The 14387-nt window shown below is 37.3% G+C and overlaps 1 protein-coding gene across 3 annotated transcripts in view; it reads left to right on the top strand.

Moving 5' to 3' along the window:
• Positions 1-14387, top strand: part of LOC113071428 (calsenilin) — a 62410-nt gene that overhangs the window by 7016 nt on the left and 41007 nt on the right. For all 3 annotated transcript variants that reach the window (XM_026244780.1, XM_026244782.1, XM_026244781.1), the window contains exon 2: positions 11657-11831. In XM_026244780.1, coding sequence (XP_026100565.1) covers positions 11657-11831 — 175 coding nt within the window. The remainder of the gene's footprint in view (positions 1-11656; positions 11832-14387) is intronic.

The following is a 14387-nucleotide window of genomic DNA, read 5'->3' as shown; positions in this document are numbered from 1 at the left end:
TATTGTTTTTCTAATTTACTTCAAAAAAACTAGACTGATATGTTGGTCTGAATATTGGTGTATCTTGCTTATGAGATATTGTGTACTTACAGGCATCAGCCATTCAAAAACCCATATTGATGACTAATAACCAGTCTGTATGTGGTCTGTATGTTTAGCAAGCTCTTATATAACAATTCAAGTAATACTTTTCATTGTTTAGTTGCCTGTGCGTGTTTATGTGGAGGGTGGTAAATATCTCATGCGTGATCTGAAGAAGCACTTAATGTATATCACAGTGTCTTTGACTTGAACTGAATTATTGATTCATCTAGCAACATCCCTTCCTCACTTTCTCTCTCACTCTTTCTCAGTGTTTAAGTTGGAAGTCATAACAACTCTTTGAAGGTTTGTCTTGAGTCCAAGGGGCTGTGGTGCATTAAGGCAGAACATAAAAGCCGACTTCATATTTTGAGATACAGTACATTGACTGGTAAAGCCTGGAAGAGTACTGCTATCTCTTTATCATCCACCCACTCGCATATAGTCCAACTGAGGGGGGTTCTGGAGGAGGGTGAGGAACTGAAGAGTCCAATATATTAATCCATGGGAAAGTGGAGGGTGGTCAGAGCCAGGGGGAGTCCAGGAGCAGGAGGAGACAGGTGTTGGTCCAGTGACCAGCCAGAGGTGTAGTCGAGGGAGGAGCCATGGTGGAAACTTGACAGAAGACACCCTGGGGATGAGCGATGGAGATGGAGCCGCTGGAGGTGGAGACCCAGGTGGAGCGGAGGAGTGGAATCCCATGGCGGAGGAAGGTAGATGACTGACCAAGGTGGAGCCAGATGGAGCCAGTGGGATGATGGGCCATGGTGGAGACAATGGAGCAAGGAGCCAGTCAATGGGACAGAGAACCGAGGTGGAGACCGGGACTCAAAGGCAGGAGGCAGAGACAAGGGATCCTCAAGCCTAGCCTTAGCTAGAGACCGGAAGGCCCAAGGAGTCTATTAAATTTACATCAAAAATATATTTGAGTTCCTCATAATAGTTTCCATTAGCAGTGTTGCCGGCTCACACACCTGGTCAGGTGCATCAATAGCCTCTGGATCTGGGGTGAGTGGTCCCTCCGCTCCAGGCATAGCAGGGCAAGAGCAGGCATGTTCATAGTGACAGGGAAGAGGCAAAAAAATAAAAACAATGCAAAACTTTGCAATGCAAAAAATGTGTTTGTCTTTCTGTCACGGTTCGGTTGTCACAAAACCGCATGACAAAGGAAAATGTAGAGAATCAAGGTTTTAATGTAGAATAACTAGTACAACACAACCAAACATAAATGCAAATCCAGACGGACCTAGACTCGAAAGAAACAAAGGGTATTTAAACACTGGTACTAACAAGATAATTAAAGTGCATGTGAACATAATGACATAATTAAGACAATTTTGGAAAACTAGATCATAGGAAAACTAACAAATACACTTTGTATATCTTTAGTTTTTTGTTTGTTTTTTTGCATTACAAAAAAAAAAAAAAAAAACTTCACATGAACACATAAGAGCAGCTGTTTCCTCTCAAGGACGTAGCTGATGTAACTACATGATCACAACCCTTGTTGTCACCATGCATGATTACTTGTGATGTTACTCATACATTGATTTCATACAGTAATGTCATCTGAAGGCCAACAGTGACCACCCACTAATTTCTTCAGCCATCAACATGCACTGTGTTTAATATAATTTTGCTTGTGTAAGAGTCTGTTCACACAGAACACATTTTTGCATTCCACTGCACTGCTTTTTTAGTTTTTCCAATGTGTACATAGACAGAAGTTTTTCACATTTTCACATATTTGTGTTCCACTGCTCTGTTTGTATTGATTTTCTATGTAAACTTGTGATAGATTGTGATGTGTTTGACTATTGCGCTAACATCTTGCCTCTTTTGCAGCATCTTGCTCTTGACACAGCATCCTAAAAATGCAACGCTCTAACAAAAAGAAGTGCAATGCATCTCTAGACCATTGGGGAGTTTTTTGTTTGTTTGTTTGTTTGTTTTGTTTTGTTTCACTGCCCTGCTATTCCTTTGGTTTTCCCTGTTACTTTTGGTAGATGGATGTGGTTGACAGACCGTTGCACTCGTGTCTTGTGTCTTTTGCAGCGTCAATCACATGAACGCTACTGTCATGCTTTTTTATATTTGTCTTCCCTGTTTCTTGTATATTTTTTCTGTACCACTTGTAGGTTACGGACCTGGTTATCTATGTAAACATAAATGATAGACATGCTTGAGCATTTTTGCAGCATCTAATGAAGGACACTGTCTAAAAAAAAAATATGCCACTGAAGTTGAACTTCAGCATTCTAAAACCTGTGTCTCTAGACCAGTTATCCACTTTTCTTGGTGAAATTAGCTCCAACCTACCTACAACTTTGGCTGCGTTTATACTTGTTTCCGGATTTTGTTTCCACATACACATTGAAAGGACAAGTGTAAACACACTTGTTGAGGATGCATTGTGATTGGATCTCAGTGTAATGTAAATGCAATCTACCCATTGTGTCTGCATTTGTCTGCAGCAAAAATATGCTGTTATACTCCATATAGCTTCATATACAAGTCAGAAACTAAGCTTTTTTTGCACAGGCCTATCCAAAGGGTTAATGGTCCCACCTAGAGATCAACTGTAAAAATAACAAATGTTACCTCTTCCCAACAGGGAAAACCACCAACAATCAAGAATCTCACACACACACAAACACTATAATTTGCTGTTTTACTCCATATAACTCCATATACAAGCCAGAAACTAAGCCTTTTTTTTGCAAAGGCCTATCTAAAGGGTTAATGGTACCACCTAGTGATCAACTGTAAAAATATATATTTTTTACCTCTTCCCAAAAGGGAAAACCACAAACAATCAAGAATGCATGATTATATGGTGTCATGGCTTTGCAATCAAAAAATGTCGTTATAATGGAAGTCAATGGGGCAAAAACAGCCACCAACAACTAATTAGGGAGAATTTTTTTTAATCTAATGCTGCACAAAAACTAACAATGCATCAAAGCCAATGTTGCTAATAATCTTTGACATGCCCAAGACTGTTATAAAAAGTAAAAAAAAAAAAAAAAAAAAAATCCAGCCCCAATTACTTTTATATTGAAAATAAGTCATTTTGTGTGTTTTTCCCCCAAATCAGTGACATCATTTATAAACTTGGCAATTAAAGAGTTAATTTTTTTTTTTTTTATTATTATTATTTTTTTTTTACATTTGGTAGTTTTAATCAGAACTGAAGTTGATTAACAGATTTATGCAAAAAAAATTGAAAAAAAAATATGAATCTGATACATTTTTACAGCAGTTTAATTGAGTGGATGTTTTCATCCACGAACAACTCGAAAGGGTAGTGAATTTGAACAATGCACAAGGGTTAATGCCAAGTGTAAACGCAGCCTTCGTGAATAACACTTCAGTTTAATGTAAGGAAACTCAGGTCACTGAATAACACTGTGGCGTCTCATTCATTTTGTATTGACTATTTTCGACTGAAGTAATGTTACAGCAACCAATGACTTGTTTGTCTGTTTTTAACAAATCACCGTTGACAAGAGAGAAAGGTACAAAGACGTTTGAAGAAAGACACTTCTCTGATATAAAGATGTCATTAACAGCTAGTTGTTACGGTAAGTTGTATTCTGCACACACTGCATAGAATTTTGTAAATGCAGTTAATTCACATTGTAGAATGCGGTTGTTACTAAACTGTGTATACATAACTAGATTAAGCACTAAAAGGTCGAACTGCAACCAAATTAAGCTGCAGTGTGTACACAGCCACACAGTTCTTCATGGGTGGGTGTTTCCATGGTAACAACGACTTGTCTGATTGATGGAGATCATTTTAGAATTATGGGTATTTATGTAGTTTTTCCACCAGGAAATTGTATATTAAATGTGATGAAAAAAAAAGTACTTTCACGATTTGTATGGTAGGTCAAATAACATTTCTCTTAGTTGAAAATGAATAAATGTAGATATTAACTTTTGCTTCCATAATGCTATTGTTTCCTATATTGCAACATTGGACCATGGAACACTGATTATAAAGATTTTATAACTGATTATATCATCAGATAAAGGAAAAGGAAACTTCTCACATGCTCTTAGTCTTAGCTGTCGTTCTGCTCATGGAAGCAGACTCAAGGGCAGAAAGCATTATGCATGTTTGATGGTGTTTTAATGGAGCACACTGTCTTATCCAGGAGGTCTTCCTTCCCAGCACACGTGTGGCTCCACTCTCATTAATTATGTAGATTTACCCAGCATTTAATCTATATGTGATCAGTATTAAGTACTGGTTACAACCAGAGGTTAAAGATCACTGTCTTGGGTTTTGTTTACAATAGCATACTGCCATACTACTTTTTCTATTTTTACAGTGTGCACAGTATGGTAATATTCTTTATGTTTATAATTCCCTAAATACCTTATACATTAGCAAAAACATGCAGTAATTTGACTATGCGCTCAAGTTCACCCTCCATTTTCAGTGTAACTGAATTAAAATCATCAACCATGCATAATGCATTCATAATGCATTCACATACAATATTTTTTAAATAGCTGGCTGTACGGTGTATATACTACACAGCATTCAGTATCCTATTCTAAACACAACATCTACATTTGTGGTGGATTGCATCTTTTACATTTACATTTTCCAAAACAATTTGCCTCCAAGGTTTTCCCTTTGAATCAAACCCTTGACTTTGGTGTTGCTAGAGCCATATTCTTTACTGTCTGGAACGCTGTATTTAAGTTTATCTGTGTATTTGTGTGTGGTATTTTGAGTAGACTGAGGTAGTTCAGTTCATGGTGGCTCTGTACCTGATCTAACGCAGAGATCTTCCCTTTCCTCTGAATAAAAAAAAATCTCCCTCAGGCTTAAATTATACAGTACTGACTCTGCTTCTCCAGCATTAAATGCTAAAAAAGGACATTTTGTGTATTTGTAAATATGCTGAATGACGGAGGGACTGGAATGTGTGTAGTTGTTGAGTAAAAGTATAAAGGATGAATACTGAAGAAAAAGTTTTCTGAAGAAAAGGTGGTGCTGCGCAACTTGCAGCCATGATGGTAGGGTGTTTGGGGTGGTTTCCAGCACTGTGCTATTAATGTTGTTTTGTTTATAAATGAAACAGAGCTCTTGAATGAATCTTTTAAGAGAATGTTTTTTATTCATCCACATGCAATGACTCATTTTTTTGGGGTCATTGTAGTGAGAACAAATAGCGTTTGAGTGCAAAAGATCTTTCCATTGAACAAGTATGCAGCCAAATATGGGATATCCATCACATGTTCCACCATAACTCAATAAGTTGCTGGGGACATCTTGTCCAAGAACGGATTATGTGGTTAAGTTGAATTGGGTTTCCCAAAGAACACTTTTTACAATAAAGAACCGCTTGTCCAATGGAAAGTTTCTATGGATGGGTTCTTTAATGAACCATAGATGCTTTAAATATTTAACTTTTATTTAATATATATTATGTATATTATATTTAAATATTTTTGTTTTGTTTTAGTTTTTTTTGTGGAGAAAATGGAGAAAATGCTTATGGTGCTTAAAAAGTATTTTATCTTGGTCTTTTCTACAAATATGTCATGAGATTGTGTTGTGAGTAATGCTGTCTGTGTTGCTATGTGGTCACTTGGTTGCCAGAGTGTTGTTAGGTTGTCGTTTACTGGGCAAGCCAAAAATGCCTGTATGTTCATATTCTGATCCTTTTTTTCTCATTTTGGTTCCCCCTTTTTTTTGTCACATAATTAGTAAGAATATACAAAGGCAAACATTAAAATGCATTAAATGGTTGTTAAATTTATCACGAAAACAAGATGAATGTTCTCAAATAAAGGCACAATAAAGGAGCAAAGCACATTGTGAACTTCACACATTGCCTTTCTGTTTACTTCAGTCTGCATTAAATTAGCTTTTAATGAATTTGTGAATGTATTTTATTCCCCCACCTGTGTCATTGAGTCTTTTCGCTCATTGTTGATCTTTCTAATTTTTCTCTTTTTCTCCCCTTTCTCTATTTTTCTTTCACTGTGTCTCTTTCTTTCTCTCCCTCCCCAATGAAATGCACAGAAATAGCTATGCAAATTTCCCCCTTCCAAAATGGTTTCATATCATCTCTATATCTTCTAATAACCCTACATTCTCTCCGTCATTTCCCTCTTCATCTATTTTCTTCACTCCTCCGCTCTCTTCCCTTTCTTTTATTGTATTTCTGTGCTCATTATGCTAATTGGCGTCAGTGCCTCTAAGAACAAATCCAGTGGTGGATTTTTTCGCTTATTTTGCTTATCTGTTATGTTGCTTCTCTCTCTCTTTCTCTCACCCTGTCTTTCCTTTTCTATTTATATCTCAGCGTGGAGGGAGTGTTTGGTCAGAACGTTTACACTACTCAATTTGCCTCCACCCTTTCTCCGTATTTCTCATCCTTCGTTCCTGTCCCTTATGGAAAACAAACATGGTGCCTTCTCTCCTGCTTCTTTCATCTTGTCCTCTGGTTTGCACTGGAGCGTATTCTGCATTGCATCTGTTTCCGTGATCGAAAACGCCCTCAAATGCTGCTAGATCAATAATTGGTGTGGAGTTACGTGCATGTGTTTGTGTGCAAACATGTACCCATATGCATGTCCGTGCTTGACAGCATGGCTCTGTGTATGAACTGTATAGTGTGTGTGTGTGTGTGTGTGTGTGTGTGTGCGTGCGTGGGGAAATGAAGAACGAGTCAGACAGTGTTGGGTCAATTAATGGGATCGAGGGAGATTATCATTGGCAAGTAGTGTTAAGATTATCCCACAAGTGAGGCATCATGGGAATGTTTGGGACAAAATGAACTGAGCGAGTGGAGCTATAAGCTGTGAATTCCCACACATTTTTCATGTGTTTGCCTCTCTCGACAAATTCAGATGAGCTTTATTAGCATGAATGTGTGATTAAAAAATGTTGCCAAAGCATAATAATAAACATTACTGTTTTTATATATATATATATATATACACATATATTCACACATATATTCATAGTGATTTTAATGCACTTTATTTTTGATCATTAGAGTTATTTTTGAATTTTTAAGAGCATTAAGATAGACTTGGAAAGTTGAGTTTAGTTCCATGACTCAGTTTGATTCAAAGCCACTAGTTGTCTCCGAATATCCAAATGGCATTTTTTATTGAATAATTAAATTGTTTTAGTAAATACTTATTGCGGTTTATTTATTGATATATTTGTGAATTTAATTGCCTTGGCTTTTGCTGCTTTTTACAGGTTGGATTTTTAGACACCCTCATGCAGATAAAAAAAAAAGTACTTTAAAAGTGCTGTAAGTCATGTTAGATAGCATCTGAGAGGAGATACACAATATCGCTCAAAAGGTTTGGACAGTAAGATTTTTTTAAAAGAAATTATTAGTTTTATTTAGCAATGATACAATAATTGATCAAAGGTGACAATAAATACATTTACAATTGTATAAAAGATTTCTAATTAAAATAAATAATGTTCTTTTGAAGCGGCACAACATATTGAAACAACAGCAATTGAGCAGTGAATGAACATGTGACACTGAACACTGGAGTAATTTACCATCACTGGAATAAATTACATTTGAAAAACATAGAAAGAGTTAATATAATTCCCCTATATTAGGCTACTGTTCTGAGCAAATAAATGCAGCCTTGGTGAGCTAAGATTTATCTTAATCTTGCGCTATAATTTTGAATGTACTGATCAAAAGACTATTTTGGGTATATCAGCGCATGACGAAGTTAAAAATAAATTTTTTTTAAAAAGAGGATGAAAAAAGAGCATATTTAAGGACCCAAACTACGATCATTTAGAAAGCTGACACATTTGCATGCTGTCTGTTAGAGTGGCTTTCTCACCAGATGGAAGGGTCTGAATCGGATTATGTGTTAATTCAGCAGAACAAATACGATGCAAATGTGTCTCTCTATTCTAATTTAAAGTTGTTCTAATACCTAATTTGCCATTTTTATTGGAAAAAGCTGTCATTTATCCTGACGACACTTTTAATTCAGTCTTCTTAGACTTTATGTGGCGAGGATTGAACAGCGTCTCGTCGCAGCAGCTGACTGATGTGTCATTTTCTTTGACAGTCCCTCTCTCACCTGATATTTAGCTCCGCTTCTAGCGATTGTGTTTCGACCTGGTTCATGCTGCTCAGCATTTACAGCGTTGCCTAAACCAGCCTCTCCCTGAGAGCCAAATCAATGTCTGTGTTTATCTTTATAAAAGCCCTCTCAGGATGATGACGGGCTTCTTTGTGAGTTTATAGGGAGCAAGCAGCTCTCTAAACTCTACCTGCCATGCTTTTGTGTGTGCATGTAAAAGAGGCTTTTGTCCTACCGTTTCCTGCTCTCTTGCTCTCTGCAGATCTTTTATTGATGGGGTTTTTAAAGAGTTAGAGTCTGAATAATTGAGTGCTGAAAGACGAATGAGCGTCACACTGCTGTGCAGGAACAAGGTGAAGTACAGTACGTGTCGGGGGATTCCTTTAGTAAGACTCATCCTGGTATTTAAAGCATGATGGTGACAGTTGTTTCAACATGAGGTAGTCACTGTTGGGCTGGAATAATCCAGAACCGCTTTCACCACCAAATCACAATTATTGGCACTTTGTTTAACTGTATGTATCTGCTCCAGTCCAGGTTTTGTTGGTTCCAACACAGTTTATCCTGCGGAGGGATGAAATAACTCAAGGGAGCTTTTGAAATGCCACATATTCCCAATTAGTTGCTCAAATGTTCATACTTCTCCTCATCTGCTCTCTTTTTTTCACCTAGCAAAGGTCATTGAATAAAACAGTGTGTTCAGTATGATATAACCTAATTACAGGCTCTTACGGTCACTATTCTGCCATAAGAAATATACATTTTTAATGGTAACTGTGCAAGTGATGCAGAATAGATGGTGATGTAGCTCCTATAACTATCCACCTTATTTGTAACATAAGAGTGGGCCAGCCACTTCAAATAATTTTACCTGTACACAAAACAGCTCATTTTGGTGCTTGATATTGCTGACTGGTATTTCTTATCATTTTATTTTAATGTATCATTGTATTCATAAACTCACTGGTAGCACAAAGGTTTACCTTTTACCGCAACTGGAATGTCAAATCAAAGAAAAATGGAAAGTCTTGCACATTTACATAAAACAGCTTGCTTCTATGTCGCAGTGTGATAATGGTTATGTGATATTGTGCATGAATTGGTTCAGTATTTTGTCTTTTTGTTTTCGTTCAAAGCAATTTCCCTTTTTTTTTTTACATTCATAAGATTTAAAGGGATAGTTCACCCAAAAATGAAAATTACCCCATGATTTACTCACCCTCAAGCCATCCTAAGTGTATGTGTCACGCTGTCAGTCTCTGTTTTCCTGGGTGTTCCCTAGTGAGCTCACTTCTCCTTAGGCACTTCACCATAGGCACGTTAATTCCGCTAGTCTGGTCATGTCGTCACAGTAATTGCACTCCAATTAAATCGCACAGATGCTGACAATCCTTTGTCATTAGTCTCCCTATATAGAGCTGTCTTTCTCTGTTGTCTGTATGGAGTCCTTACCCTATGTGTGAGTTTTGCTCGTCTCTCGAGTCTTCCCGTTACCTTCTTGTTCCTCCGAGTTCTTATCCGTTTCATCCGGTTCCCTCTTTTGTTTGGTTTGTCTCCCATGACTTTTTATTTTGTATTTTTCCCTTCTGTTAATAAAACCCATACTTGCAATTGGATCCTACCCTCTCCTTGTGTTTATCCTAAACCCAACCGTCACAGTATGTGACTTTCTTCTTTCAGGCAAATACAGTTGGAGTCATATTCAAAATTTCCTGGCTCTTCCAAGCTTTATAATGGCAATGAATGGGGGTTGAGATTTTGAAGCCCAAAAAAAGTGCATCCATCCATCATAAAAAGTGCTCCACGTGACTCTGGAAGGTTAATAAAGATGTATTTGTGTAAGAAAAATATCTATATTTAAAACTTTAGAAACTGTCATCTTTAGCTTCCGCTAACTGTCGTACAAACACACACATGAGAGAGTGGCGTTCCAGCAGATGACGTAGGATGTATGCACAACGTGATCTCAGGTTAGAATATGTTAGTCTGGCAAGAAACAAGCTTTGCTTACAGCAGTTTACAGTTTTTGGGTGAACTAACCTTTTAATATTGTATTAATTACTATAATGACCAAACTTAAACATACTGTAGGTTTTTCCCCTTCAAGATAATTTCCCTAAAATGATGCTTCTTTCTCTGAAAACAGTACTGTAAAACCAGTAGCTACTGTATATTCAGTACTGAACTCAGTAGCCAAACACTTCCATTACATTTAGCTGATACTTTTATCCAAAGCAACTTACAATTGCTATATATGTCAGAGGACGCATGCCTCTGGAGCAACTAGGGGTTAAGTGTCTTGCACAGGGACACATTGTCTCACAGTGGATTCGAACCCAGGTCTCTCACACCAAAGTCATGTGTCTTATCCACTGCGCCAAACCAAACATGACAACAAAATTATCAATGCATTTGTTCCTCTCAGCTTTGCACAAACCATCGATAAGAGAGAGCAGCACCCACAGTGCAATATTTATGCAAACTCAAAGCAGTGAGTCGCTCTTAATAACAAAATAAGACATCTTCACACAGCACCCGCAGCGTAAGAGAAATGAGCGAAAGTTCTTTCCAAACAGAACCTAAAGCAGTTCTTCAAAAGAGGAAAAAATAAACAAGTGTTGAGAATTCCCCATTAATACTTCAGATCTGTTGCAACAGTGATGTAACATTCCCTCTGTATTGTTGTGTGTGATGAATCTTTGATTGTTCAATTCTAGATAAACAGGCAACAACAGTGTGAAGATAATGATCAGGTTGACAGGTGCATTTGTTAATCTTATTGCTGTAGAAACTATTTTGCACACAAGTACTGTATGTATTGGGACTGTCACAAGATATTTCTTCTGTCAGTGGGAAATGTAATCATGGTGTCCACCATGGCCATGTGAACCAATAATATGCTTTATGAAGTAGCTGTTCAAAGCAATGCTGATATGGCTTCAAAAACAATCTGTTTTCATTACAAGTTGAGATGCTGAAATGAGTCTTGGCTTGAGCTGGTGTTAATGAAGAAAGGCTGTGCAAGTATAACCATAAAGCATCATGGTATATTTTATTCCAGCTTGAAACGTTCTCAAATCAGATATCAAGAATGTTGCCTCTATATCTCATTTTGAATTTATAATAAGAACTCTTATGATGTGACAATGACAGGATTCTAAGAAAGACTGATATAATCTCTAATGACAGATCATTGTATGACATCATTTCTGATTATGTCATAATCTGCCAGTGCGCTGTTATGATGGCAGTGTGGCTGATGGCACAGGACTTTGTGTGATATTTTTCATATGGTTATGGAATTTTTGCAGCAGGCTAAGTTTAGCTTCAGAGGCTAATATGAAACCTTCCTATGTGTTTGCGATATGTGCAACTTGTCTCATGATAATTTATTATTCTGTGTGACATATGTTGCTTATTCCCCCTAATAAACAACAGCTCTTTGTCATTGTCTGTTTCTCTCTCCCAGCAGGATGGCAAGGTGGTGGATGGCAGTCTGCTGGGTGATGCCAATGGGGTGGAGCCTGGCACATGCCGACAGAAGGAGAGCGGCAAATGGCAGAGGCCTCGATTCACACGGAAAGCCCTCATGAGGTGCTGCCTGGTCAAATGGATCATCGCCAGCACCGGGCCCAAAGAGCAAGGTGAGACAGAGGAATGGTGGAAAGGGCACATAAGGAGGGCCTGCTGATAAAGCATGTCTGTGTATTTGACGGTCCAGTTGGGGACTGTATGTTTTGCTCATAAGGAAAAATTGTCTGTAATGGGCTCTCCTGCTCATCTGGGTGCTTAACGGTAAAAATTGTGATTATACTTTCATTTTTATGCGGTTGCTGTTTTATCTCATGATTAGTTTACATTCAGGCTGATGCTGAAATGACTTGAAAGTAGCGTTTATCACCTGCTGAGCTGTTGATATGTGAAATGAGTCTTGGCTTGAGGTGTGGTTAATGGAGAAATATGACACACGGCACACATGCTGTTTGAAAAGGGAACATAAATTAAATTGCAGTGAGATGTTTAGTAGAGGAAATGCAAGAGAAAAGCTGGCTTTTAAAATAGTATTACAGTGATATCTTAACAAATATTTGCACAATCCACATCCTTTTAATCTCTAGATGATGTGAAGCGTTGTTTTCAACTTTTGTACTTTGTGCTCTTTTTAATTTGCATTCGCAGTGTCCAACAAAATGGAAAACTGTCAGACACAATGTTAACAGGAAGATGACATCAGACAAAGTACGTATGCAACTGCACTTCCCTGGCTGAGCAAAAAATAAATAAAATCAGGTTTCTCGTCCAAATTGTCCTCTGAGTGGTTCGCTATTACATCCATGATACTTGTGCAGTTTATGTGCTTGTTTGGCACATACATAGCTAAAGCATTATAAGTCAAGATAGCATGCAAAAGTGCAACAACAGTTATGCAAACAATTCGAAATCCTAACCGGCCAGTTATTAAATGGTTAAACATATTCCATCAATTTAGACCCAAAGGGAAGGAGAAATGTACATGGCTAAGATATAAGACAGTCAATTGAGAAAAGTGTGTACAATAAGTTTGGGAAAAAAGAAGCGTGGTTCGTACTACTCTTTTGCTAGTAGTCATATTATAGCTTTCTGTGATGAACAAACCAACATTTCTCTGAGAGCTAATAACTCAAGGACTGCCACAACTGTAAACTGTAAACCATATCAGTCTGATTTGTGAACAAATAATTCAGGGCTGCATTTCCCAAAGGCTTTGCAAGCCTAAAATTATCATAGAAACGAATGACACCGATGATCTACGACTATTGAGGTTTACCATGCTTTTGGGAAATGTAGCCCAGGCTGGTTGTGTTAACCGAATCAAATAAAAGATCCGACTCAAAAGAAACATTCGTTCACAAATCACTGTCTCAGGAACTCTTATGAACATGCTGAGGAGTCTGTTCTTCACACAAAGCTTCAGAAGACTTGTGAGTCAAATCTTTTTTTTTTTGGTCACTAGCAGAGAATGCATATAAAAACATGTTATCTACATACTGTACATGACACCCCCTTCCTTCTAAATCACTTCATATCCATCAGTAAAGGTGATTTACTCCAAGCAGCTTGTAACAACAGATGCTGGGTCTTGACCTCAAGAGGGTGACATTGATCAAACAGACTTCAGCAGAAGTGTCTGTTGATCACGGCAAGGGGAATGGATTCAGGTTAATTTGGTTTTGATCGATCTGTGTTGCCACTCTCTTCACATAAGCTAGCCCTCCGTGGCTCATTAATGAGATTGTATCAAAACAGATGTTAAAGTCACCCTTCTAGAAAGTTCTGCTTGTCCAGACTTTTGCTTTTATTAACACTGTCAGCTTTGAATGCGGAACACAGAACAATTGCTCAGCTTCTAGCTAGTTCAGGTTAGGATGTGCTTAAGTACATTTCATGATGGCTACAATAAACTAGAGCTGATTTCTATGAGTGACAGTAGGGTTTATATGTATACACAGTTGATATTGTTAATAGGGGTTTATAACTATGATCTGTTTAATGTGAACATATAATGTCTAGTCTTACATTAATCCACCTCTTTTATGTTGAGTGTGTTTTCATTTCTGTATTAAAATTTATTTTGAGGTTTTTGGGACATAAAGTGAAACATTTTCTGATAGCATATTTAAGTACTATAGTTTGGCATAATCATAACTTGTTCTTTGTTACAAGTAATATACAGTATATTAATAAATATTAGAAAAAACAGTCATGTATAAGATAATAGCAGATCATTTGACATGAAATACCAATTAATGATATTTGCAAAAACCGTGTACACTCATGTATTCCAGGTGTAAGGAAAATATGTAATTCATTTTTACTTGATGAGTCATAAAATATAAAACTTTTCTTGAAAATTATATAAATGCAAGGGTGTCTTTTTTTCACATTACCCCTACGAATAGAATGCTCAGGGGGTGCCATCTAGTGGTTATATGGGGGGGGGGGTACGCATGTACGCATGCTGTACGCAACCCACTCCATATAGACACAATGGTTTTATGAATGCTTATACATTGTTAATTTAACATTAAAAATATAACATTGTTAGGTTTTATGTGTACATAATAAGCATTTGTAATTTGTATTGATTTAATTGTTTTCCACTATCAAGATTGCTGAAAGAGCTGAGAATTACCTATAAGAGTACTGAAAGAGACACTGGT

This window comes from Carassius auratus, unplaced genomic scaffold (genome assembly GCF_003368295.1).
Source record: "Carassius auratus strain Wakin unplaced genomic scaffold, ASM336829v1 scaf_tig00007301, whole genome shotgun sequence".
Taxonomy (NCBI): Eukaryota; Metazoa; Chordata; class Actinopteri; order Cypriniformes; family Cyprinidae; genus Carassius; species Carassius auratus.
The sequence above is the reverse complement of the archived record's forward strand: the minus strand, read 5'-3'. Positions and strand labels throughout refer to the sequence as shown.